General features: G+C 39.0%; 1 protein-coding gene across 1 annotated transcript in view; it reads right to left on the bottom strand.

Moving 5' to 3' along the window:
- Positions 1-24,981, bottom strand: part of b3glcta (beta 3-glucosyltransferase a) — a 76,186-nt gene that overhangs the window by 48,726 nt on the left and 2,479 nt on the right. Inside the window, exons 2-3 of the mRNA XM_061719686.1 lie at positions 15,588-15,631; positions 3,236-3,275 (exon numbers count right to left, since the gene is read on the bottom strand). Coding sequence (XP_061575670.1) covers positions 3,236-3,275; positions 15,588-15,631 — 84 coding nt within the window. The remainder of the gene's footprint in view (positions 1-3,235; positions 3,276-15,587; positions 15,632-24,981) is intronic.

Here is a 24,981-nt window from a genome sequence, read left to right as displayed (position 1 = left end):
CTTCAATTTTTCTTCATATGAGTGGACTACGGCACAGCCTGACCAGCAAAATCCAAATATGAATTAAAATTATATGTTTTTTTAATTCAGTGAGATGTGCTTTCCTCCTAGTTTTTGTTATCATTCAGAAACAATTAAAGAAGAGACTGCAAACCCTAACCGAAAACGCACCGACTTCTAAATTACCATTCATTATGCAGCTTCTAGGATGAGGCACTATGCAAATAATACATCTTTCTTTTTTCTATTCCTTTTGAGAGCATCAGTCTGGAATGAAATAAATGGAGCGGACTGAGTAGGTGGAACAAATTTCGGATTATGATGATGCTCACTGGTTTTTGCCCGTTTTGAATGTTCTTTAATAAAAAACGATTTAGAGAAAGGAAAAGTGGAAATGGGGAGGCGGTTGTGTAAAAATGTGTCACTTAAACTTAATAAATCAATTGAAGGAGTATGTTCCTGTAAGCTTACAGTGCACTGTAGATACTGGGGGGCTACAATAAAAGACCACAACAAAATGAAGGGAATAAACAGAGAAAACTGATTGGATTTGGATGTGCTATGGGAGGTTATGTTATATTCAACACAGCCCAGGGCACTAATGGAGAAGATATGCATCTAAGCAAGTTTTAGCACTCACATTCGAAGAAACCATCTGCAATATATTCAGCTGCTTTGGACGATTTCCTCTGGCATTTAAATAGCACAGATAGCTGGAAGCTTACGCTCCGAGGTTTCAGCTCTATGTGCTGCTGAGATAACGTATGCAGCAATAAAAGCAATATATGCAGCTGGACATGGGTGCAAAAATTCTTAGGCTTTTCATTTGCTTTCAAGATATAGAGGCACAAAAATGTGCACAACATTCGAGTTATTATTAAACCTTAAAGTATAGAATGACCTGATCACCATAAGACACTCCAGAGTCTAAATATGACACTGACACCTCAACATTTTAGGGCAGATTTGTGTAATAAGTTTTGACATAAACATTATAAACAACTGAAGTCTTTTTTTTTTGAAGACTAGGTGGAAATCTTCAAGACATATAGTTCCAATTGAACGCAAAAATCCTACTGTCACTCCCTTCATATGCAAATGTCACAAATTAAATATTCAGCTGAAAAACGATTAAATCCCAAAAAGTGCGACATGTTACAAATTAAGAGCTTTAAAAGACTAATGTTTTTCTACAAGTGATGCAAGAAGTACATTGGCCTTTCAACATACCTAACCTTTATCTCATACCATTTTTTTTAACTTTCTTTATTTTTATAGTAAATAAGCCTAAAAAATCTTAACTCATTAAAGAAATCACCTTTAAATGTATATGTTTTAGAAATCATGGATTATTGATTACTTAAAGGGGACCTATTATGGCATCTAATACCTATTTTAAACTTGAATGTCTTAAAAACAAGCTTTTGATTGTTTTTGCTAAATAAAGTAGAAATTCAGCCTCTGAGCCATGTCTGTATCTTTCCATTCTCTAACCTCATTATCCATGCAGGATTCTGAGTGGGCGGGGCTATGATAATGAGGCTCTGTGCTGATTGGCTGCCTGAATGATGCGATACACCGCTACGAAAAAATGGCGGAAGCTCCGGCTCACCCGGGCGGCTGTACAGACACTGCAGAATGTGGTTGCTTTCCTCCTTCTCTGAGTTGGCAGCCTGAGGGGAGACCACTTTATATATGTTAAAGCAAGAGAAAATGTGTTTTTCATAATCGGGCCCCTTTAAATTGAGAAGTAACTTATTTCAGCCTTTCCCTTCAGATGTCACCACAGTGGATCGTTGTGTTTCACATTCTGATCTGACATAATTTTTCTATATCAGATGCCTTCTGTCACTCAGCCCTGCCATTCATCCGGACCTGGGACTTGACACTATGATAACTGGATTGTGGCCCTTTAGAACAAGGCTTTGTCCAAGTGTGTGTTCAGAACCATAGCATGCGTGACGGCGGCCCCTCGAGGACCGGACTTGAAGAGCCCTGGTTTAGAGGCTTGGTTTCAGCAGTGGGGGCCCTGACTTTGCCACTTCGGCATGTGATGAATCGATTCCAGCTGATCATTTAACTTTTCACCAGGATTGAATTTAGACCGCAGATGCCCAGACTTTTGCATGCATGCATTGCAGAGGACATCTCTGCAGCGTGGTCACAACAAACTCCATCGAGGATTCAATTATAGATCCGCCTGAAATAACAGATGGAGTGATTCATTCTTATAACGAGGCGACATTCTGCAGGAGGGGTTTCTCTCTCTCCTATATAAACTATGGCCGTGGCAAAAAAAAAACAAATAAATGTCAGTAGCAATTTTTCAAATAGCTGTCTGTTCACATCTCTGTTCTGACGTGCTCAATGGGGGAATTATCAAGTTGTTTTTTTGTACTTTGTACTACATCTACTAGTTGAAAGAACACACAGAAGTCCAGAAAGAAAAGAGCTCCGACTCCATTGAAGGCTCCTTTAAAAAAAACAACACTCCAATATGGTGATTATTTAAAACCCCTGAAGGATGAATGGCATTAAAGAGATCTTTTTATTTGCTCCATTTATAAAAATCCCATTAGCTGTCAAATCAGTGAAGAGATTGAACTATATTTATGAAGTAAGTGAGTGATAAATTTTCCAGGTGAGGCTCAAACAAAAGCCCATTTTGCCGTTTTCATTTGACATTTTAATTCCATGCCACCCATCAATTTTCAATTCAAGACATACGATTTATGATTGAAGAGATATGCACATCAAATCCTCAATTTCTGAACAATAAATGCCACGCAAGACATGATGACTTTCACACGCAAGGATGCAAATCTCCTGCTATAAAAATGTAGCCATTAGTAAACATACACAAGGTTTCCATGCATTTTATGAATACATAATATTGTTTTGAGATATTAAACAATAGTGTCAATGGGTAAAGACTGCAGGATAATTCTGTAGTGTGTGAGGGTTAATGAAACAAAGATCCTGGATCTGCAACGATATGCCATTATATCTTTGTTAAACATTTCCCCAGAAATAACTGCTCCGAGAAGGCTTATTTCTGAATTGCACTTCACTAATGTGCTTTTCAGGTACCCTCCTTGCAAATACAAATTTGTTATCTTGTTATTCTTTCTTTCTCAGAAAGCCCTGGCCCCTGACATGCAAAGACTATTACATTTTTCTTTCTTTCTTGTTGACTTTATTTTTACACCCATTAAAAAAGAAAAAGAGGGCTTACCCAGGTGACTGCTGTGAATGGCATCCGCCTCATCTTGGCTCTGAAAACACAGAGATGTCTTTGATGATTCAATCAATCGGCTTCATTAAATGACTCACATATATTCACTGTTTTGCCAGCACACAAATGGCTTGCGTGAAGTTGGTGATTATTTGTTTAATACCATATTTCCTCTTCCTTATCACTAATGAAGAATCAATGATACAAACTATAGTAGTCCCTGCGGCTTTTTGTGGAGCAATAATAGGCGCTACCTGGCGTCATTAGTCCTTCCTAATTGTGTGGGTTTTGTGCCTGCAGCGTTAAAGCTCTGCGCATTCACCTCAATTACGGCACGGTTCCACCTCCAGAGCTGTCTGCGCGCTGCAGACCATGGAGGGGTGAGTAAATCAATCACCAGCCAGGGGAACTTTGAGGAACTTTCTTTTTTCTAAAAAACCTTGATCTTTCAGAGGAAAACTTTCAACCTCGGGAAAAAGGAAGAACGTGCAAACTCTGGCTGCTTGTGGAGCTCAAGAGCCAGAGCGGCACAGTATTAATAGATGACAAACAGAGTTTGATTTATGGCTTCCTCCAGACTAACAATCATTTCACTTGTGAGTTGTTGCAGGCTTCAGAGAACTCACTGTAAGCAAATCATAAATTCAGAATAGTTTCTTAGCGGCTGCATCAACCGGCTTGTACATGTATAACTCAACTCATTTATATGATTTGGAACTGTAATAATGTAATAATAATTAGGAGCTACCTAGCAATTAAGCAAATGTTCCTGCCATGAACTGCCACATATCCCTGTTGTAACTGCATATGACTTATTTGTATGTAGGATGCGTTTCCTCTGACCTTCTCTGATTTTAAATTCTCAACATTTAAACATGAATGAAATGACTAACAGAATAAGTTCAGCAGCTCTCCAGATATATTCACAGCTGATTTGTCAGTGACTCTGAATCTTTCAGGTGATAAGAGTTAGAGGCAAATATATGCACAGGCAGCGAAGATCACATCGGGTTGACTGGATTCATAGGTACATTGGCTTAATTGGACTCAGCAGCATTACTCATAGCCACAAGGTTTCTGTCTAATCAACTCACAGTCCTTGTTTGAAAATATTTTGTTTGAAGGGAGATGGGACCTCCAGGAGAGCAAAGAAAAAAACAAAAAGAAAACTGAAGGTGTCCTCTTCAGCTCATAACAATTTGACTAGTACCCTGATAGAAATCTCTTCACGTCAAACTAAAAGTTATGACAGAGTAGAAGCTGCTCAAAACTAGAGGAAAATAACCATCAAATAAATGAAGGAGTTTTGGACCTGATGGTAATTTTGGCAGTGCAGTAGCACTTGTCATTCATCCTCTCTCCTGCAGCCCAATCTGACTCTTCAGCAGCGAGGAAACAGAAAAACCTTTGCTAAGCCAACATCACCTATTTAGATAAGGGCAGTAAGAGCACAACTATGGATCTTTTTACCATTTTCCTTTTACAATGACTTCATATTAGTAAGCCCTTTGTTTCTAATGAGTTTTATCAAAAACCTCCGCATATTTTCAGTCTATACATTAGTTTCTATGTTCTTTGTTGTGATGACCTGTTATAAACTGTAATGACATCATCTATATTGAGCCTGGAAAGGAAAGTCTCTGCTTTCGTTTAAACATTATTATTTAGGCAGAAGAAGAGTCGTGGTGAAGAGGTCTCCTGCTAAACTCACTGTGTCATTTGTTAAATAATCCGAGACTGGGGAATTACTGGTTTTTTCATGCTTGTAGTTAATCCTGGCAGATTCCCATCTGCAGTAATTGCTGGGATATGAAAATGATAAATTCTCTGATTATTTTCCTAAACTCTTTTCACCCTGCTTACTCTTCAGAATCATACGCCGCCTGAACATCATGGATCTAATTTCATTCTGTCATGTACAAATGCGTCCAGCAACGCTGTATACTTATTCATGAAATGCTACTTTAAAGTATGAACACCTCCTTAAGATACTTGGATTATGTTCTTACTCTACTTATTTACACATTTCGAAACTGCTTTCCTTTTCCTTCAGAGGTTTACATGGACTAGTCACCTGAAGGAACACTGAAGGATTTTACTGAAATTTCAGTTCTTATGCAGCTATAAAAAGATGCAAAACCTCAAAACTCCAACACAATGAATTATTAAACACATACACGGACATCCGTAGTGAATGCACAGACTAAAGGTTCAGAATCGACAGGTTATGTTATTATATGCCAGCAGCAGACATCTGTTGGCTGCAGATAGAAAACATGAAGCCTCACATAAACATGTGTCTAACATTGTTCTCAGCTTTTATAGCAATCTCATCAAGTATGCAACCAAGTTTTGATATGAAATAGTGGCATTATAATAAAAAATATAGCCAAAGACATTTTTCTTGCTGACTGTTTCATATATTTGTGGAAAAAAAGATCAAGTCCTAACAAATAAGAGGTTTATTTTTCCCTTACTAGCTTCAGAAAAACCAGGACTGGTCTATACAATCGGAGCATCTCCGTCGGGAGCTGCATACAGATCAATGCTAACAAAACCTGTGCGACTGTGAAGGAGGTTGAACTTCTATCAAGATAATGATCTCAGGAAAGAGTGGAAAAAGACCCCCTCTTTCCTGGTCTTTCACGTCTCACCGTCGGTGAGCTTAGTCCCCTTTGGCAGAATTATTTATTCTTTTTTTTCTTCTAGGGATCAATACAATATGGCTAGACCGTCAAGAGGGCTGTTGAAGGAAACACACACACACACACACACACACACACACACACACACACACACACACACACACACACACACACACACACACACACACACACACACACACACACACACACACACACACACACACACACACACACACACACACACACACACACACACACACACACACACACACCCTGTTGCAAAATTAAACTGCATATATATGTGGCATTTAGGTTTTGCCAATCTTGGTATTAACCATTAATATATATGCAGACGGGGGGTGGGAGGGTAATGATCTCAAACATGCTATTAAACCTACAATGGAGTATTTAAAAGGCAAATATCTGGAACTTGTGATATGATCCCAAAGCACACAATTTAATCCAATTTAGAAAATTTCGCAAGCTGAAGCAGTATTGCATTAATAAATGCATAAATATCCGATGTGCTAAGCATATAGAGGGAAAACCCAAAGAACTGTAGCTGTGATTACAGCTAAATGTTTTCTAAACTGTTGACTTTAAGGGAAAAAGTGAATGCACACTGAAGATTTTGGAGTGTTTTTTGCTTTAAAAATAAAAATTCTTGTGCACCTTCAAAGTTGTTATTGTAAATTACATAACAACCAAATATGCATTTTGGAGTGCAGCAAAACATGGCTCAAAGAACTGATCATGCAAATAGTTTTCATCCAACCCCAAATCAGAAAAGGTTGGCACTATATGGAAAATGGATATTCCCACCAAAGCATTTATTCTTGCATTGACTATTTTATAGGGTATAGACCAATCATATTTATTGATGTCAACTTCCTTCCATGCTGTAATAAATATTCCTCCTTGAATTGCAGGCATGCAACACATTCCAAAACAAATGTTTCTGTGAAGCTGAAAAGATGTTCTGATACTCAGCACTGAAGCATGTCAATTGTTATTTTGTCCCGTTCCTGCATAACTCTTAAGGTATCTGGTACATCACCATTGTCACAGTTCTTTACTTCATAATTCTCTACATTCTCTCATGGGAAAAAGGACTGCAAAATCCATGGATGTACCCTTAAAAGAAGTCATCTTGGAGGAAATTTATGTTGCTCTAAAGTCTCGATGCACTTCTTTACAGCACAGGAGCATAAATGTTGTCAACGGCACTGACACAACCATACAATCACAGATCCTGCCTTTTGGACTTGTGTCTGATAAATGTTTGGATGGTCCTTTTCATCTTAAGTGACATAAGTGCTCTCAGTGTCTATTTTCTATTGAAAAACAAGATCTGGGTCCATCAGTCAGGACTGTTACACATAATTTTGCTGTCCATAAATCCAAATGATCACAACTCACTGTACATCAGCTCCAACTGAAGCTTCCAATTAAAAATAAATATTAACCTTTTATTTTTTCACATGCAAAAAGCCACATCTCTCCCACTCCTTCTCTCCACTGACTCACACTGTAAATTGATCAAAGAATTATCTAAAAACCACCAACAACAAAAAAAAAAAAAATCACCTTAAAAGGGGACCTATTATGGCATCTAATACCTATTTTAAACAGGCCTTGAATGTCTTAAAAACAAGCCTTTGATTGTTTTTGCTAAATAAATTAGAAATTCAGCCTCTAAGCTATGTCTTTATCACCCCAGTCTCTAACCTCATTATCTATGCAGGATTCTGAGTGGGCGGGGCTATGATAATGATGCTCTGTGCTGATTGGCTGCCTGAATGACGCGATACACCGCTACGAAAAAATGGCGGAAGCTCCGGCTGGCGGAGTTAGTTGTGGGTGTGGTTCCACGCATCGGAGGCCAACCTATGTAAATTGCTCCGTCGATACGTAACGACGGGAGCAGAATCTGAACGGCTCGTAGATCCACATCACACTGGATGGCTCATCCGGGCAGCTGTACAGACACTGCAGAATTTGGTTGCTTTCCTCCTTCTCTGAGTTGGCAGGTTGAGGGGAAACCACTTTATATATGTTAAAGCAAGAGAAAACATGTTTTTCATAATAGGTCCCCTTTAAAAAAATCATGAAGCACGGTGGCTTACCTTCAAAATAGCTTAACGGCGAGTTCTGGTGCTGAACTTTCTTGAAACAGTGTCAAGCAGAGTGCTGCAACCACTTCCTTGTGTCCATTGTTGTACTGTATTATTGGACTGGAAGGTCCCTCACAACAACATTACCACCAAGTACCTGACGTGCTGCATGCATGAATCAAAATGCGCGTGCATGTCATTGTGCTGACACTGACAACATATCATAAAGTTAAACGGGCTTCATGTGAAAAACAACAGACCAGTTGGCTTGCAGAATTCAAAAGATTTCTGGTAAAACACATTTCATCAATTCATTTTTTTTTTACATTTGCATTTTCCATATTATCCCATATTTTTCTGTTTTGGGGTTATAAATTAACAACAATTTGAATTCCCTATCAATTACTGAAGAATTGCCTCTGTATCTCTGTGGAGGAGAGAAATCTGACTTTTTTGTGTCCAAGGAGTGTCTGCAGCAGAAAATAGCAGAAGCTGAGTCCAATACTGTCACACGTAAAAGGAAAAAAAGGGGGATGACTGAAACTGAAACAAAAATACCTTCAATCTATTTGCTCTATTTGTTTTGATGGATGGGTGCAACCACAATCCAAATTAATTTGATAAACCGCAAAAGTGAGGGAACCGGCAGAAATGACTTCTGTCAGTTACCTCTGATTTTAAATTAACCCACACACGTGGCACAGACAGAACACAACACAGCAGAGTTTTGAAATAATGTTTACGCTGACATACAGCTTAAATAAATCTATTTCTGTACTGAAGCTTCAGCAATATCTGATCAGATGTGATACATGTTCAGTCGAAATTTGAAGGCAGTCGCATCTTTACTCAATGTTATTTTTCATTTTTATGTCTCTGCCCATACTTTTTAACATCACTAATTATCAATTAAAGCAAGGTGTTATGACATCTTAGAACACAAAAACTATGCATTTTATTTATTATTTAAAGGAGCTTGAGGCAGGATTTATGAAAAACATTCGTATACGTTTTAAGTTTTCTAGTAATAATGTCAGATGAAGCGTTCCAAACCCAAAAGAATGAGCCCTCTAGTGTATCTCTCCTTTGCCTTGAACAGGCTGTGTGCTGCAAAATGTGCTGCAATTCCGGGCCGGAATTTCCGGCGCTGTACTGCAGATGTGACGTCACATGACGCTGCATGCGCGTTCTCCCCGTTCTCCCGTGCCGGCTTCACTGTTGGCTGCAGTACCCCCGACGGCCGTCGTGGCGAAGGGTGGCGCTAGAGAGTCTCATTTCTTAAAAGGAGCCTCATGCTCCTTTAACTGTGTATTTTATTCTCATTAATAAATATCGGCATTTAATCAACAGATTTTGTTGGAAGTTGGAAGTAGGAAAGTTGGACATTGGACATTTTCCTGTTGTCTTCCCAGATTATTGTCGCCTGTCTCTTGATGTCTTCCCTTATTGTGTCACCTGCTATTGTGTTTATTTGTTGTCCTGCCTTTTCCTTTCTTCCCTGCTGATCAATTGCCACTCTGTCGTTTGTATTTCACTGTTTTTGTGGCTTATTCACATTTTTTCCATTCTTTCTTTCTTTGTTTCTTTTTAATATCCTGCCTTGGTGGTTCCCTCTTGTTTAAATAAATGACTTTTGATTGATTATTCCTGCCACCCAGTCTCCTGCAGTTGAGTCTTACTTCTGCAACCCTGACACCATGGCCTGAGCTACAAGTGATAAGTCTGTAGAAACTGACTGTTTGTTGCCTCTGCAAGAAAGGCAAAACATGTAGTTGTCAGACCACGTTCACCTCTGTGCCACTGCAATTGTCGAGATGGTACTGGGTGCAGGGCATAGTAATATCACTTGTAAAAGCTGCCTATTGTTAGATAATGCCAGAACGCATCAGTGCAGCTGCTGCTATTCACTTTTATGGTCTCGATAGCAAAGGCCAGTGACACTCAATAATTGTATGTATCCGGTGAAGGCGACTTTAATATGTCATTACGGGGCATAAAATGCGGTTATAGTCTTGGAAGGTATCCGTAGCAACAAGCATCAAGGATCTGATTAGGAGGCTGAGATTTATTACTCATCAAAAAAAAAAAGAAAAAGGGAATGAAGGACTAACACCAGCACATTTAAATTAAACATTAGCAAGGTAATGTCATTAGCATGGTAAATTAAAAGAGGCTGAATGTTTAACTCCTGCAAGGCCGGTTTGATTTACAGCTTCATGAGTGAGAGTAAGTAATGAGCTGGAAGCACAATGGAAGTCTCAGGAACTTTGCACATTCAGCATGTGCAAAGTTCCCCAGCTCATTTTAACTTTGCTTATCTCTGTCGAGGCTGCGAGGCCCTTCGCCTGTCCTCACTGACATGGAAGTCCAAATATAGTTTTTAAATGAAGTTTGTGGTCATTTTTTGGTCTTATCAAAAAAGAACATGGCCTGATGTTGTGCAAGCGGCCTGTTTTTCTTTGATAAATAAGCCTCTCGTGTTATTTTTTTCCATTATCCTCGATTTTAGAATTTCTCACACAGCGACATAGTTGTCTAAGACCACTCTCACGTTGTTGGAACAGCATAAAGGGAGTCGGTTGGCTTTGCTTTTCTAAGCACTGGACGACGGTTGCCAACAGAGGTGACCAGACTGCACTAAATAGTTGACAGTGGTCCAAATCTGGTCGCCCAGAGTAACGAACAACCGCCACGGTCAAGCCCCGCTGTGCAAGTTATTTAGGGTCACGGTATGCTCTGTGGGCTCACATGAAATGTCAGATAGAATGTCTAGGGAGAAAAAGGTCACACAGATAAATACTATCAAATCTCTAAATCCTTTCACTACCAGTATGCTATCCCAGAATCTATCAACATTCTCCTGTAAAATACTGCATCAATCCAACTGCAAAGCCTGGCATGTCGATATTCCAAACACAACACCGGCCGACCCTCAGCAGGAGATGATGTGCTGAGCATTGTGCTGCATTACTGTTGGTTTTGGTTGAGGCTTTCAAATAACAGTAGCAGCTGAAACAAAGGTTACATTACAAGTTACATTAAAGAGAAGGTAGAGCTTTTAGAATTGTAAGGATTTATCTTTTAGAAGACAGTAAAAAATAACTGTTTTTTTGTCTCTTTTTTTATCAGTTCTTAAAAATAAATACCACTCATGAGCAACAACATGACAAACTGCACTATATGTTGTTATTTATTTAAAGGGGACCTATTATGGCATCTAATACCTATTTTGAACAGGCCTTGAATGTCTTAAAAACAAGCTTTTGATTGTTTTTGCTAAATAAATTAGAAATTCCGCCTCTGAACCATGTCTTTATCTTCCCATTCTCTAACCTCATTATCTATGAGGGATTCTGAGTGGGCGGGGAGGCTATGATGATGAGGATCTGTGCTGATTGGCTGCCTGAATGACGTGATACACCGCTACAAAAAAATGGCGGAAGCTCCGGCGTTAGTTGGTTTCACGCATCGGAGGCCAATCTATGTAAATCGCATTTTCGTTACGTAACGAAAGGGAGCAGAACCTGAACGGCTCGTAGAAGCCACATCAGACTGGATGGCTCATCCGGGTGGCTGTACAGACACTGCAGAATTTGATCTGGTTCTCTGAGTTGGCAGGCTGAGGGGACACTACTTTATATATGTTAAAGCAAGAGAAAACGTGTTTTTCATAATAGGTCCCCTTTAACTAAACCACATTGCATAGGCAGCATTTAAAAAGCGAAGTGCTCCCAAATGATTCATGCACAACCACCTTCAGCAGCTTTAAATTGAAGAACAGGAACAGTTTTATCCATCTCTTAAATCCCTGTGTAGAAATTTTGTCTCAGTTTTCACTTTTTCTGCTTCAGTTCATTCAGGTGCTGAAGTCTGCAGCAGCATTGCAACACCTACAGTATGTTACTGTCATCTCCAGTTATTCTGTCATTGATTTGCTGGTGTACATTGGATCATTGTCCCATCACACAGCCCCATTTTAGACAAGCTTCAGCTGCCAAATGTCCTTAAATTTAACACGAGGATACTTTGGCATGCAAAATACTTCATAGATAAATCAACGTCTGCAACCTGTCCAGGTCCTGTAGCTGCAAAAGAGGTCAAAATCATCAGCCCTCCACCACTGTGCTTGACAACAGGGTGTTTGTGAAACGACTACCTTTCATTCTTATTTGTTCAAAAGATATTCTCCCATGAAGGTTGGGGTTTTGTCGAGGAGAGTTTGCAGATCTAAGCGGTGCTGCCATGCTAATTTAAGGAGGAAAAGCCTTTCATGGTCTGATCATTAGGTGAACTTGCTGGAATGTGTTCTCCGGGGAAGATCTGAGGAGATTAGCAACGTGAATGCTTTCCACTTGTGAATAATGTTTCTCACGGTAGAATTAATGAATCCAAACTGTTTGGAAATTACATAAAATCTCTTCCCAGATAAATGAGCAACAATTGTTGCTTCTGTAAGATAATTGCTAAGGCCTTCGTCCTCCATGGCTTTGGGTTAACGCTCAGTGATCGATGCAGACCAGCAAATGGCCAAAACCTCTGTTTTAACAGTGGGATTTAGTGATAATAAAACTATCAAGTATATTTGATTATCTGCCCCTCGCTGTTCCTAAACCTCTTATTTTAGCTCAGTTTTTGTTGAAAACATAATGAACATTTGTCGTACAAATTACATATTGTATTAATCCTCAAGACTTCTTAATGACACATTTTTTTTCTAAATTAATTCCTGTTATGTTAAACCTTAAAAAAGGAAAAAGGGCAACATTCTCAAGTCCCAAGACTGTAATCAATACAGATGCGAGGCCGGCAAAGTTTATTCTCCCTCTTTATATTGTAAAGAGGGAGAATATATATATATATATATATATATATTATATATATACACACATAGTACACACAGTACAGACCAAAGGTTTGGGCACACTTCTCCATTTGTTTGAATGAAAAGGTGTGTCCAAACTTTTGGTCTGTACAGATAGATGTTTAGAGAGGCCCTGCGATAGACTGGTGACCTGTCCAGGGTGTATCTCTGCCTCTCGCCTGAAATTAGCTGAGATACGCTCCAGCAGACCCCGTGACCCTGCAAAGGATAAAGCGGGTATGGAAAATGGATTGATGGATGTTTAGAGACAGGATGGTACGATTCAACAGCTTGTTACCCTAAATCAATGGGCAAATGGACAGAATAAATAACTAGAAGCATTAATCATTAACATTTATTTTTGAGGGTTAAATATATATATATTTTTAATTCAAATGTCTAAACTACATCATGAGTTTACTTTGTCTCCTCTTATCGGAGCTTCGTCGACCAACTGCAGGCTTAAAACAAAGACACAAACAATGACCTAATGTTATCTGAGACTGAAACGAGGAAAAGCTTGAATATTTTTCCCCAACGACCTTTTATTTTAACCATTTAATGTTTATGTAGAAGAATTAAATGTACTGACTGAACATTATGTTTTTTTTTTCTTTGCCAAGTCCGAATGGACCCCTCGCAAGAGAAGCTCAAATAGTGCAAGAAGAAGAAGAAGGTGCAGGTGAGGTAGGACGCCTGGGTAGAATGTGCAGAAGCCTAGACGCGACACCCTCTCACTTGCTGTGATTTTCTTTTTTCCCTGATTTTCCAAAGTATCCATAACCAGTTCAAGCTCCCCAGTTTTGCACACCTGTTAAACATCACTACCACTTAAAGATTACTATAATCAAATGGGAACAAAAATGTTGGAGTGCAAAGACTGGAAGCTACATAGCATTGGTTTCCGATGTTTCAGACCACAGAGTAGTTCTTTGTTGTTTTTTTATTGGTAAGTTTTGTTATTATAATTAACAAAAGTTTAACTGCAGTATGTATAACCATCTAGGGAGGCCTGTACTGCTAACAGACACTAGCGGGAGTTTAGACTCTACCTCTCAAACTTCTACTAACAACATTAACGCAGCTCTATAAGTGGAGTCAGATGAATAGTTTAGCGTTCTCGTATGTGAAACTTATCTATAACTGAGATACCAATCAGCTGGGTGTTTTCATACCAAACAGATAGCCTCAAGCTCAGACAGATCGATTCTCTTGAGATTGAAATCTTCTCGCCGACATACTCTACAGCGGTATTGAAAGGTAAGCTGCCTCAGGGCGCAAAGCATGTCTGTAGAAACACATGAACACCAAGTGAACTGAGCAGTGATTGACCGCCTCAGTCTGCGGCATTTTGAAATTTGAAATAAAAGATACTTTTTATCCACTTCAGAAGCCAATACTTCTTTAGCAAGTAAATGTTGTTCCTTGGAAATGGCGGTGAAGTGTCCTGCTACGGTCTCAACATCATTTCTGTTCAAATTCCTGTTTACTTTGTTAATGATGCTCTTCTCTGCTCCAAAAAAGGTGAATTATTGTCCACACTTTTACTGAGAAAAATAGATGCCTGTTATCAAACACAACAAATACCTAATGCAAAGCGAAGGATGCCTTCTGGGCAACCCGTCAAAGATTTGAGATTTCAAATAAGAAACTCACTGTAAGCAGGTGGACTGGGGAAAAAAAATGCTTTCGTTGTTGGATTTAACCAGAATACAACCACTGAGTCCGTTACAAACCACCAGCAGCCACAAGCAAGGGCCAACAATAAAGAAGGCACAAATAAGTAACAATACGTTTTTCAAATGCGTTTTGATGACCTGTGTTTGAATAAATGTATAACAGTTAAGTTAAAAATAGAAGAAGTCCATAAACCATTTTCCCCCATCTTTTCATGTCATTTCTTTTCCAGAACATTACACATAAACTTTATTCATGCCTATATTTCTATTATTGTGAAAACTCTTCTAATGGATTTTTTTCTCTTGAACGGATACATTTGAATCGCTGCTTTCATCATTTTGACAGATGGATATTTGTAATGGCTCCTTTATATAAAAGGGATATTATGATTTAACAGGCTTTACTTTCGCACGGATACCCCGACAATGTGGCACGATGATCTTACAAGAAAAATCGACTGAAGTTTCAATGAGGGACCAGCGTCTGTGTTTGGGTGTCGTTAATACAATCTAGCAGAGAAATAAGATGTTTTCCGGAGGTTTGGTCGCATAGCTGCATCTTTGGTCGCATAGCTGCATCTTTTATGAGAAAGAAATTAATTGACAAGACTTCCTCTATAGGGAAGGAATTAGTTGACTTCAATAAAAAGCAAGACGGTGTTTAGGATTTTCTGTAATGGTAAGCACATCCGCCAAGAGGTTTACTGTCAACATCTTCTCACACCTATAAGAAGTAGAGCAACTGAACATGTTAATTATTTATCCTGCGCCAACTGCAGACTACAGCAAATGAGAGGGCAAGAAAATCCTCTAGAACGTGTTTTTGCTGAGCAAATCAAACTTCTAATCTAGAGGCCAATAATTAATCCATAAAAAAAGGGGGGGAAAACACGGTTGTTTATTTCTGCTAGTCAGGAAACTAAGGCTTTAATAGAGGTTAAGAAACCTGGAAGTGAGTAATAATCACTGACAGGAGGTTGAAGGAGAACAAGGTTTTAGCACTGATTTTCAAACAGCAGATAAAGGATAATGGGAGTCGATTGATTTTCTTACCTGAGAGCCTTTTCCCAAGCTGCCGGCAGCAGAGTTGATGAGAACTGAAATAATGAAGAGAAATTATATTACTTTAGATTACTGCACAAACAGCAATAAGCTGAAACTAAGCCATAAACCTTTTTTTATTTACTTTTTCTTTTTTTATTCAGACTCCCCTCTCTACTTAAAAGATATTACAGGGTTGAGAAAACACAACAATAAAGACATATTTAAATGATATTTCGGAGCTGTTGTTGGATTACTGAGAGCACAGCGTACCACCCATCCATCTAAGTTTGTGATTAAAGCCCAGAGAGCATCTGTCCAATTGCATTGCCATTGATTCTGAGACAAGAAGTTCTTTGCAGAACGATTTCCAGAGAGACTTTAAATCAATACATCAGAAACATTTATGTCCCTGAGAATTAATGAAAGAATCAAATATATTAAATCAGATAGCTCTCACTTCAATATCAGTCAGCTTTAAATCAGACTTTGATTAATTTAAAGAGATAAATAGTTAAATCACCTCCCTTGACTGGCCACAACACCCATTAGTGGAGAACTGAGAGATTTGAGCTGAAACATCAATTATTTCTTTTCAAAAGGTCAAGTCAGCTAAAAATCCTGCTGGGCTGTCAAATCCAAAATAAACCCCTACAAAAAAAATGTGATATAAATGTTCATTTTTCATAAGATTGACACAATCTCTAGCAATGTTGCTTTTATGATCAGATTTTCATACAGGTGAAGCTTCTGTGTAAATCACTCAAAAGCAGTTAAATTCAAACAGCACTGAGAGCCAAAAGTGCAACAAAAAAAAAAAAAATCCACCACCTCACAACAAATGAGAACTGTAATGAACCAAATTATTTTAATCACAAAAGCACCTGGTACACTGGAAGCAGACAAGTTTTCTAAAAATGTCCAGATTTGCCAGCCAGAAGGGCACATTTTATGCTTTTCACAAAATTTCATAGGTTCAAAATTGATTAAACTGACATTTACCCAGTTTCCAGGCTGCCAAGCTGTCATTTTAATTAAGAAATAAATAAAGGTTTTGAAAGAGCAGTCATATAGGAGCATCCTGATTTCTTTTCTACTTATGCAGCTGCAGCATTCATTTCATCCGCTGACTGTTCCTCAGCACAGATCAACCAACCCCATGCATCTGCCCCCCATGGGGCAGATGCCCCCTTTTGGATGAGACTCAATTAAAAAACAAAACATCCTCCAATGGTCTCAGTTGCCGTTCCACATGACTGGCAGTGATTGGTTTGGGAAGGTAGCCAATAACAGCAGAGACAGTGGGGATCAGAAGGTGGCGGAGACCAAACAGGGTGCTCACCACAGCACACGGAAAATAGTAGATTTAAGCGTCACAATCTAATAGACTAAGAGATTTTTGGAATCACAATCAAAGTAAAATGACTCTGTTGCGGTGCTTTAACAGTATGATCAGGGATGAAAAATGCATAATGGACCTTTAGGGGAAAATATTTGTGTTTGCTTTAACACACATAAGAAATGTAAAATAGAGTACAAAATACTAATCACACCTTAAGCCTTTTCATTTAAAAAAATATTTTACATTTGAAAAAACTAAAGTCTGTATGGTCCTAAATCAGAGGTTTTCAACTGGTTTTGTCCCAGGGACCACCATTATAACCAAGAAGCAACTCGGGGACCACTGCTTTTGGGGATGTTTGTTTTATTTTGCACCTTGCTTTTAAAAAAAATAGTATGGGCCTATATAGGCTATTTATTTGCATCAGTGTATATCTGTATTTGCACCTTTTGCTATAAAAACAAAACAAAAAACAAGAAACAGTCAATGAAAAATGAACAATAGGAAGCCAAGAGGGCTTATAATATTACAAAGTTCACTCTCACTCATTTGATGGGTAAATTATTCACAAAAATGATTAGTAAATGGAAAATAAATTGAGTCTAAAGAATACATTTATAACGGCCTTGTTTGAATAAATATATGAATAATATTAGCATATCGTTGTGATTGATTAAGCATCAGGTCAATTTCAGTGATGCTGATATACGGTGTAATCTGATTACAATAATGGTAAATAATGTAGTTTCAATCTTTAATATTTAAAATTCAGGTTTCATCTCTATTCAGTCCAATTTAAATCAGTAACATTTACTATTCATATTTGCACGCACCTTATGCTATAAAAAAATTTAAAAAAAAACGTCAATGAACAATAGGAAGCCAAGAAGCTTATAATATTACAAAGTTCACTCTCACTCATTTGACATAATTTGGATGGGTAAATAATTCACACAAATGAATAGTAAATGGAAAATAAATTGAGTCTAAAGAATAAATATATATTTCTTAAATTATTATTGTTTTCCATTTACAATTTCATGGACCACCTGCAATACCGCCACGGACCACCAGAGAGCCGCGGACCACCGGTTGACAATCCCTGTCCTAAATGATGGGATTGTTTTTGGAACTTAAAATACTTTGGTATAAAACTGATGAAGCCGTCAATAAAGATCTAGGATGGAGCAGTGGCAGTTAGGTTGAGAAAAGTGGTCGCAATTTGTGAGCAGCTGAATGGTTTGATGCCAAGAACGAGCACTGGAAATGTGTTTGCTTTCAGACTGCTGATGGAGATCTACAGGGAGGGTCGGGAGGAGTTTCACACAAGAATAGGCAGAGAGCCCAGGGATGAACTGAAGGATTCCATGTGGCAATCTGAAATGAAAGACAAAAATGTGACTGAAAAGAGTGGCATAGGACATGTGGGGAAGAATGTCAACTATGAGGTGTGAAGTAGGAGTAACGGATGGCTCTCTGATGAAAGTGGGACTCCCTCAAGGCTTGGTCCTGAGCCCCTTCTTATTTACTGTAGTGATGGATAGGTTGACATATGACATTAGACAGGAGTCTCCTAGGACTATAATGTTTGCAGCTGACTCTGTAATTTGTAGTGAAGGTAGGGAGCAGGTGGAATTGAACCTGGAGAGGTTGAGATGTGTGCTGTAAAGAGAGGACTGAAGGTCAGTTGTAGCCTGAAGCAAGAAGAATAGTAAGGATGCAAGGAGTAGAAGGTGCAAAAGTTGAAGTACTTGGGTTTAACTGTATAGAGAAACAGGGAGTGTGAAAAAAACATGAAAAGGAAAGTGCATGCAGGGCGGAGAACACCTGAAACCATCTGTGTTAAAGAGTAACAACGGGAGTAAAGGGAAAAGGACGGCTGAGAGACCAGTCCTTTTCTTTTTCCTGAAGAAAGCAGCACTGACCAAGAGACAAGAAGCAGACCTAGAGTGGCAGAGTTGAAGATGCAAAGATTTTCTTTGAGAGTGAGGATGGACATGATATAAAAATGGGCACATCTGAGGAATAGTCAGGGTTGGACATCTTGAAGATGAAGGAAGCGAAGCTAGATGGAGGTGGTTCAGACATGCAAAAAGGACGGATAGTGAATACATTGGTCGAGGGATGGAGCTGCTAGGCAGGAGAAAAAAGGAGAAGACCAAAGAGGAGATTTCTGGATGTGGTGACAGTGGATATGCAATTGGTTGGTGCAAAAGAGGAAGATACAGAAGACAGGTTAAGATGAAAGCATATGATCCTCTGTTCAAAGGAGAAGTTGCTGATGACACTTTGATTAATGCAGTTCTAGTTTGATCAAGACGGGCCCACAAACCTTGACCATATAAAGACAAACAGAGGCAATATCAAAGCACTGATGAGAATCACGTGCAAATAGACGACCTTAGTCACAGCCACTCCATTCTATTTGGTGATTTAGGCAACATAATGGTATGCAGCAGTGACTCTGTCGCTGCCAGACAGTCACAATGCTTTGTGTTTGTGTAGCTGAGATCAAAGCAGACTCTGTCAAATACCCACAATTAGGTCCTGAGTTAAACAACTGGGGACTTTCAAACAACAATCATATGATAAAAGCTCCAGAATAGATTGGTCTTCAGCAGAAGTCCTTTTGCACACTGCTGCCTCTGGGGTCAAGAATACGTTGTCAAAAGTTATAACATGGTGTGGATAAAGTAGATTTATGCTACTCATTTTTAAATGTTAGCAGAGTCCTTAAACATTCGCCGAAAAAGAAAAATTACAAAATGTGGTGCACAGTCAGATATAATGGAATCTGAAAGGAACATTTTTAACTGTGCAGTGTTGAAAATATGACAATTTAAATAAAATTGCTTCCTTTTTGATTACAAGCCACAAAAATCCAATTTAGGCCAAATGTGTTATCTTATTTCCGCAAATCCCAAGAGCTATGCGAGGCTCACAAACAGAGAATCAGATTGCACAAACCCTGTTCTCTGTAAAGTGAGCAGTGACGGCATCGTCATCTGGCATCCCAGTTTCTGTCTGTATTAAAAATGCAACATTTGGCGTGAAACAAGGCTTGCTACAGGAAAACATTCACGTTCACATTGCATTCTGCTGCATCTGCTCAAACTTATTATTTCTGCATGGCTCACCCCGGAGAGGCAGGAGGGGAATAACTCCCTAAATGATGTCAGGAGTGTTAATGGGAGCACCTCCATCTCATCCTCTCTTCACCCTGAATAATCAGATTTGCTGTTTCCAACCATGTTTTCAATTGAGCCACACAAAAGGGACCATGCTTTCTTTCCTGTCACAAATTCTGGAAATCAGTTTAAAAGATTAAAGCTCTGATGGCTTAGGTGAAGGCTTGTCGCTGCAATAAAAGAAGATGCACAGTTGCCAGAAATTAGCCAGAGAAAAAGACTGGTTTGTTTATATAATGGTTGCTCGGTGTATCACTTGACTTTGTATTTTCATCCAGAATTTAATGAGCAAAGTGAAAAGGAAAGAAAATGGAGAGACACCACATGAAAGACCTTTGAAGTAACTAAATCACATTTACAAGGCGGGTATGCAGGTGTATTATATTAACAAATGCAAATTAGCAGTCCACAGCAACCATAAAAGAGCTCCCGCAATCCTTATGTCCATGTGGAATATTCAAGTCAAAATGAGACGATGACAGGCTTCAAAACTGACTGAATAGTGCAGAGCCTGAGTTGCAGCCGCATTAGTTTGGAAACATACAGCTAATCTGGCCAAACCAATAACACCTAAAATCAGTGTGGCTCCACTATGCTGATGTATATTCCTTGGCTGCCATCCATAAACCACTTCTGAGACCACTGAACAAAAAGGCTCTGAGCCATTCAACCTGGATTCATATTGTATCCACCTCCTCAAAAAGAAAGTAAGTAAGTAGTTTTTTTTTTTCATTTTCAATACAGTTTTTTGTCAACACCACAAAAAACCCACAAAACTGCCAAAAGGTTGCAGTGAACAAACTGACCACATAACTGCAGCTCAGTACACATCAGGATAATGTCCATGTACTGTATTGCAACGTCAGGGTATCATTGGGTACCAGTGCAGCATATTCCCATTAGTACGCATCAGTTCCTGTCGTGCCTGCTTGTACATATTTGAACTATTGTGTTGACATATTCTGCCTATGGCAACCATCAAAATGTCACACATCAAAAATAACAAGCGCAGTGTGAAAGAATGCTCTTTCTCTAACCTTGACCAGGGTCACTTTGATTTCTAAACCCTGATTTATGCTTTTCCATTAAATCAACAGAGCCTCTATGTCGACGTGAATCCCCCTCCAGAGAGCTTCAGTCATCTGATGCCCACCTCCAAAGACTTCTGACTACATCTCGACAAGATGCAGAGCACAAAGATTGTGATTGGTCCAATATACTGCATCGTTTCTGGCACTTCGCTTTTCTGCTTTGGCCCTTCTGATAAATTTGCTCAAAGGGTATCGGACCACCTTGTAGCATGGCTTCGCTCTGGTTTACGATGCAACGTTTGCAATAAAAGCATTTGCTGCTCCTAGTCGCTCAGCTCCAACTCCAACATCACCCTCTCTCACAGAAAAACAAAACTGAACGTTAAACACTCAGCCTAGTTTCACGTGATATCATGAGAGATACTTCCAAAATCCGATACCCCCTTGCATTTTAGCAGCAAACTGCAACTGTTTTAGCCAGATTTGATCTAAATGACTGTAAATTAATATTAATTAGCATCATAGATTAGCATAAGTTAAGCACGTTATAGCTGACTTGCAATGACTGAACTAAGGTGGGCTTGTTCCAGCCGGCATCCAGAACTGATAGTGCCGCCATGTGCAGCATACTGTAGGAAGAAAAAGAGGCTTCAAAATCACTCTTCAGAAAAACCTATGGATGACAACGCAAGAGGTAACTCCAGCTTCCTCATGGTAAAGAGGGAGTGAAATTGAAAGAGTGAATGAATGAAAACAAGGAAATTAACAGTCTTTTCATCCACTCTCTTAACGTTTCATTGTGGCATTTGCAGTGCTGAGTGTGGATTTCTGCTAGCCCAGTATGATAAGAACTGGTGTTACAGTCAACAAGCTTTCCATAAATAACAATTGTAATGAAAAATGTGTTTTTAAGACACCAGTAATTCTACATCTGCATATCATGTATGTATCAATGACTTATTAAATTAACTCATTATAAAAACCTCCAGTGCACCGTGAATGAAATCCTTTCTCATAAAATATATTATTCTTCACTTAATACTCAGCGCTGGATAGCTTTAAGGAAGTGGTAAGTCACATTCTTTTCACAGTGCCCAGCTTTACACTGTTGATTAAGATATCATCTCGTTACACCCTCTCCAACTGCTTAACGCTTTATTGACCAAAGCTTAATTGATGTCTTAATCAAAGAACTAACACTTCCAGACAGCTATTTGTCCTTCAGCACACAGCTGCTCATTCAGAGCAGTGCTGAAAAGACAAAGTCTGAGCCAAATCAGCAGCCGGACCCCGAAGTTCTTTTAAATCCCTGACCTTCTCACCCATCACCCAGGGTGATTCCTACTTTCCTGCAGAGAAAACTCAACATGGGTTTGATCCAAAGAAGAAGGAGACAAGGCACTTGTTCAGTAAAGTAAAAAAGGCTTTTACTATTGCAACTGATGGAACTGAGAGGGAAATGCGTATGCATGTTAACAGAGCTGGATTTACTGGCAGAAACAGGGTTCTCTAGGTTGCAATCCACAACACACAATATTCCCTTTTTAGTATTGACAGGAAGTTTTTTTAAACCTCATTTTGACTTTGTAATTATCCTATATAAAGTCTAGGCCTGATGCAAGTAAGACCTGGTATTAACATGCTTCCCTGGTGATCTCATTATAAGTGGGAAGCACTAAATACTGGCGAGAGTACACTCAGTACTCGCTGAGGATGCATTCAGAATTGGTTTTGGGAAATTACATTCCTATAGTGTGAATGCAAATTTCCTTGGCTGCCTTGAGAGACACAACACGCAACCATCCACCACATCAAGAGAAGTGGGTATTGGTTTGTGCACCAGTGGTGTGATAAAAATGTCTACAAATCTGATCAAAGTTAAAAAAGACTGGGCTATGTATTGCACGTGTTGAACATTTTTGTAGGTCTGATTTAACTTAAAAACACAACAGAAGATAGTCCAGTCTTGTTAAATGTGGACTTATTTTTCATATATAGTGGACACAAGATGTGTCTTCTTCCTCCTCTTTCTGGTAAGACCAAAGATTACCGTCTTCTTTCGGTTAAAAACATTAATGCCCATGCTTTTTACAGACTCAGATGGTCCACATGTGTGTTTGGATATGTAGTAGGCATAAATGTGGAAGTAAACAGTACAATGGTGAGGTGGTTAGAAATGCTGCCTCACTGCAAAAAGGTTCCCAATTAAAATCCTGGTCTTCTAGTGCTTTTTTGTTTGTTTTTTTTCCCCCAGGTACTTGACCTTTCTGTCACAACCCAAAAACAGGCCCATTCATTTGATTGGTGATTCAAAATTGACCATATGAGAGAGTCTGGTACGTGGTTGTTTGTCTCATTTGTCCCTTTGGCCCTGTGATGCACCAACAACCTGTTCAGGTCGTCCCCTGCCTCTCTCCCATACCAGCTGGGGCTGGCTCGAGCCCCCCCAATGATCCTGAACAGCATGAGGCGTATGAAGAAAATGGATGAATGGAAATGTGATCATATCAAAGGTGGTCACTCAAGAAGCAATTGGATAGACGTGTTATTGCCAAGTGTTTACTAGCCTTCTTAGAGCTGCCTGCTTGTGAATTCACTACCCAAGATGCATTCTAATGACCGATCTGAACGTGGCCTGAAGCTGTAGTAAAACTTGCATGAGTTTTACTGACACAAAGTGTAACGAATTATGATTAAAGGTGGGAGGCATTAATTACCAGATGCAGGGTGTTTTGTATGCTATGACTGCTCTTTTAATACCCTTTAATTTAAGGTGAAATAACTTAGAGTACAACTAGTACAACTCCATTTCTCTGCAGCAGAGTCTAGAGTTAGGCTTTATTTGTCCACCCACAATTTAATCCATCAGATAATATGCGTCGGCTGTCTTCAATCTCCTCCTTCATTACCATGATCGTGTCTGGCAAAAAGTTTGCTTTTCTCTTTTGGTCCAGGGCTTTTCCTGACTAAATCCTCTTCAGTGATGAAATTCAATAACAGGATATTGCAAGGTAGTTGCAGTCCCCCCTTCAAACTGATTCACAGTGCCAACAACCTTTTTTTTGTTGTTGTATTTTTTCATGCTCACTCTTTGTTATAAATGAGATGTATGCAAAAAAAAATCTAAATGAGATTAAGCCTATTGTAAAGTAAAACCTTAGAAGAATAAAAGGCACCTAATGGTATGGCATTAATATACAGTACTGTACTTGCGTTTGGTTCATAGATATACTAAACTCCCCAAATGTTATTTTTGAGTCTGGTTCCTACAGGCCTTCAGCAAAAAGACACATGTTTTATGTGTCATTTATGTGTTTATAAGTCATTAGTATTTGCATAGTATTAGCAGGAAGATGCTTTAACGCAAACTTGTTTCACAGTTTAATGGCTCTGATTTTCATGTCTTCCAAAATTCGTGACCACATATGAGGGTCCCAATAAAGAGATGTGCTTTGTGGCTCAGCTCTCAGCTCACCCCCATCTCTCTAAATCTTTTTATATGTCACTGAGTTTGACAAATAATACAATAATCTCCAATTACCAAAAATGTACCATTTCAAAGCTTCAACTGTGTTCAAATAAAAACAGTCTTATTTTATAAAGTGCTCGACTTTAAGGGTTTGAACTCAGCTTGGTGCATTGCAGAGCTGTCCTATGTACACAATTAACAAGCACACCCAGACGTTGTGGAGCAACCACAAGTGCCACAATTGAAACGTGTCACATGTGATAGGAGTGATGTATGGCCTCAAGCAGGCCTCAAACGTCTTCCCATCCTGACAGTATCACTCTCAGCTGCAATTCCCTCCAGTGAACATTAGAAATGACAGTCAGATGAAACTTCA

The sequence above is a fragment of the Cololabis saira genome, chromosome 4, assembly GCF_033807715.1.
Source record: "Cololabis saira isolate AMF1-May2022 chromosome 4, fColSai1.1, whole genome shotgun sequence".
Taxonomy (NCBI): domain Eukaryota; kingdom Metazoa; phylum Chordata; class Actinopteri; order Beloniformes; family Belonidae; genus Cololabis; species Cololabis saira.
The sequence above is the reverse complement of the archived record's forward strand: the minus strand, read 5'-3'. Positions and strand labels throughout refer to the sequence as shown.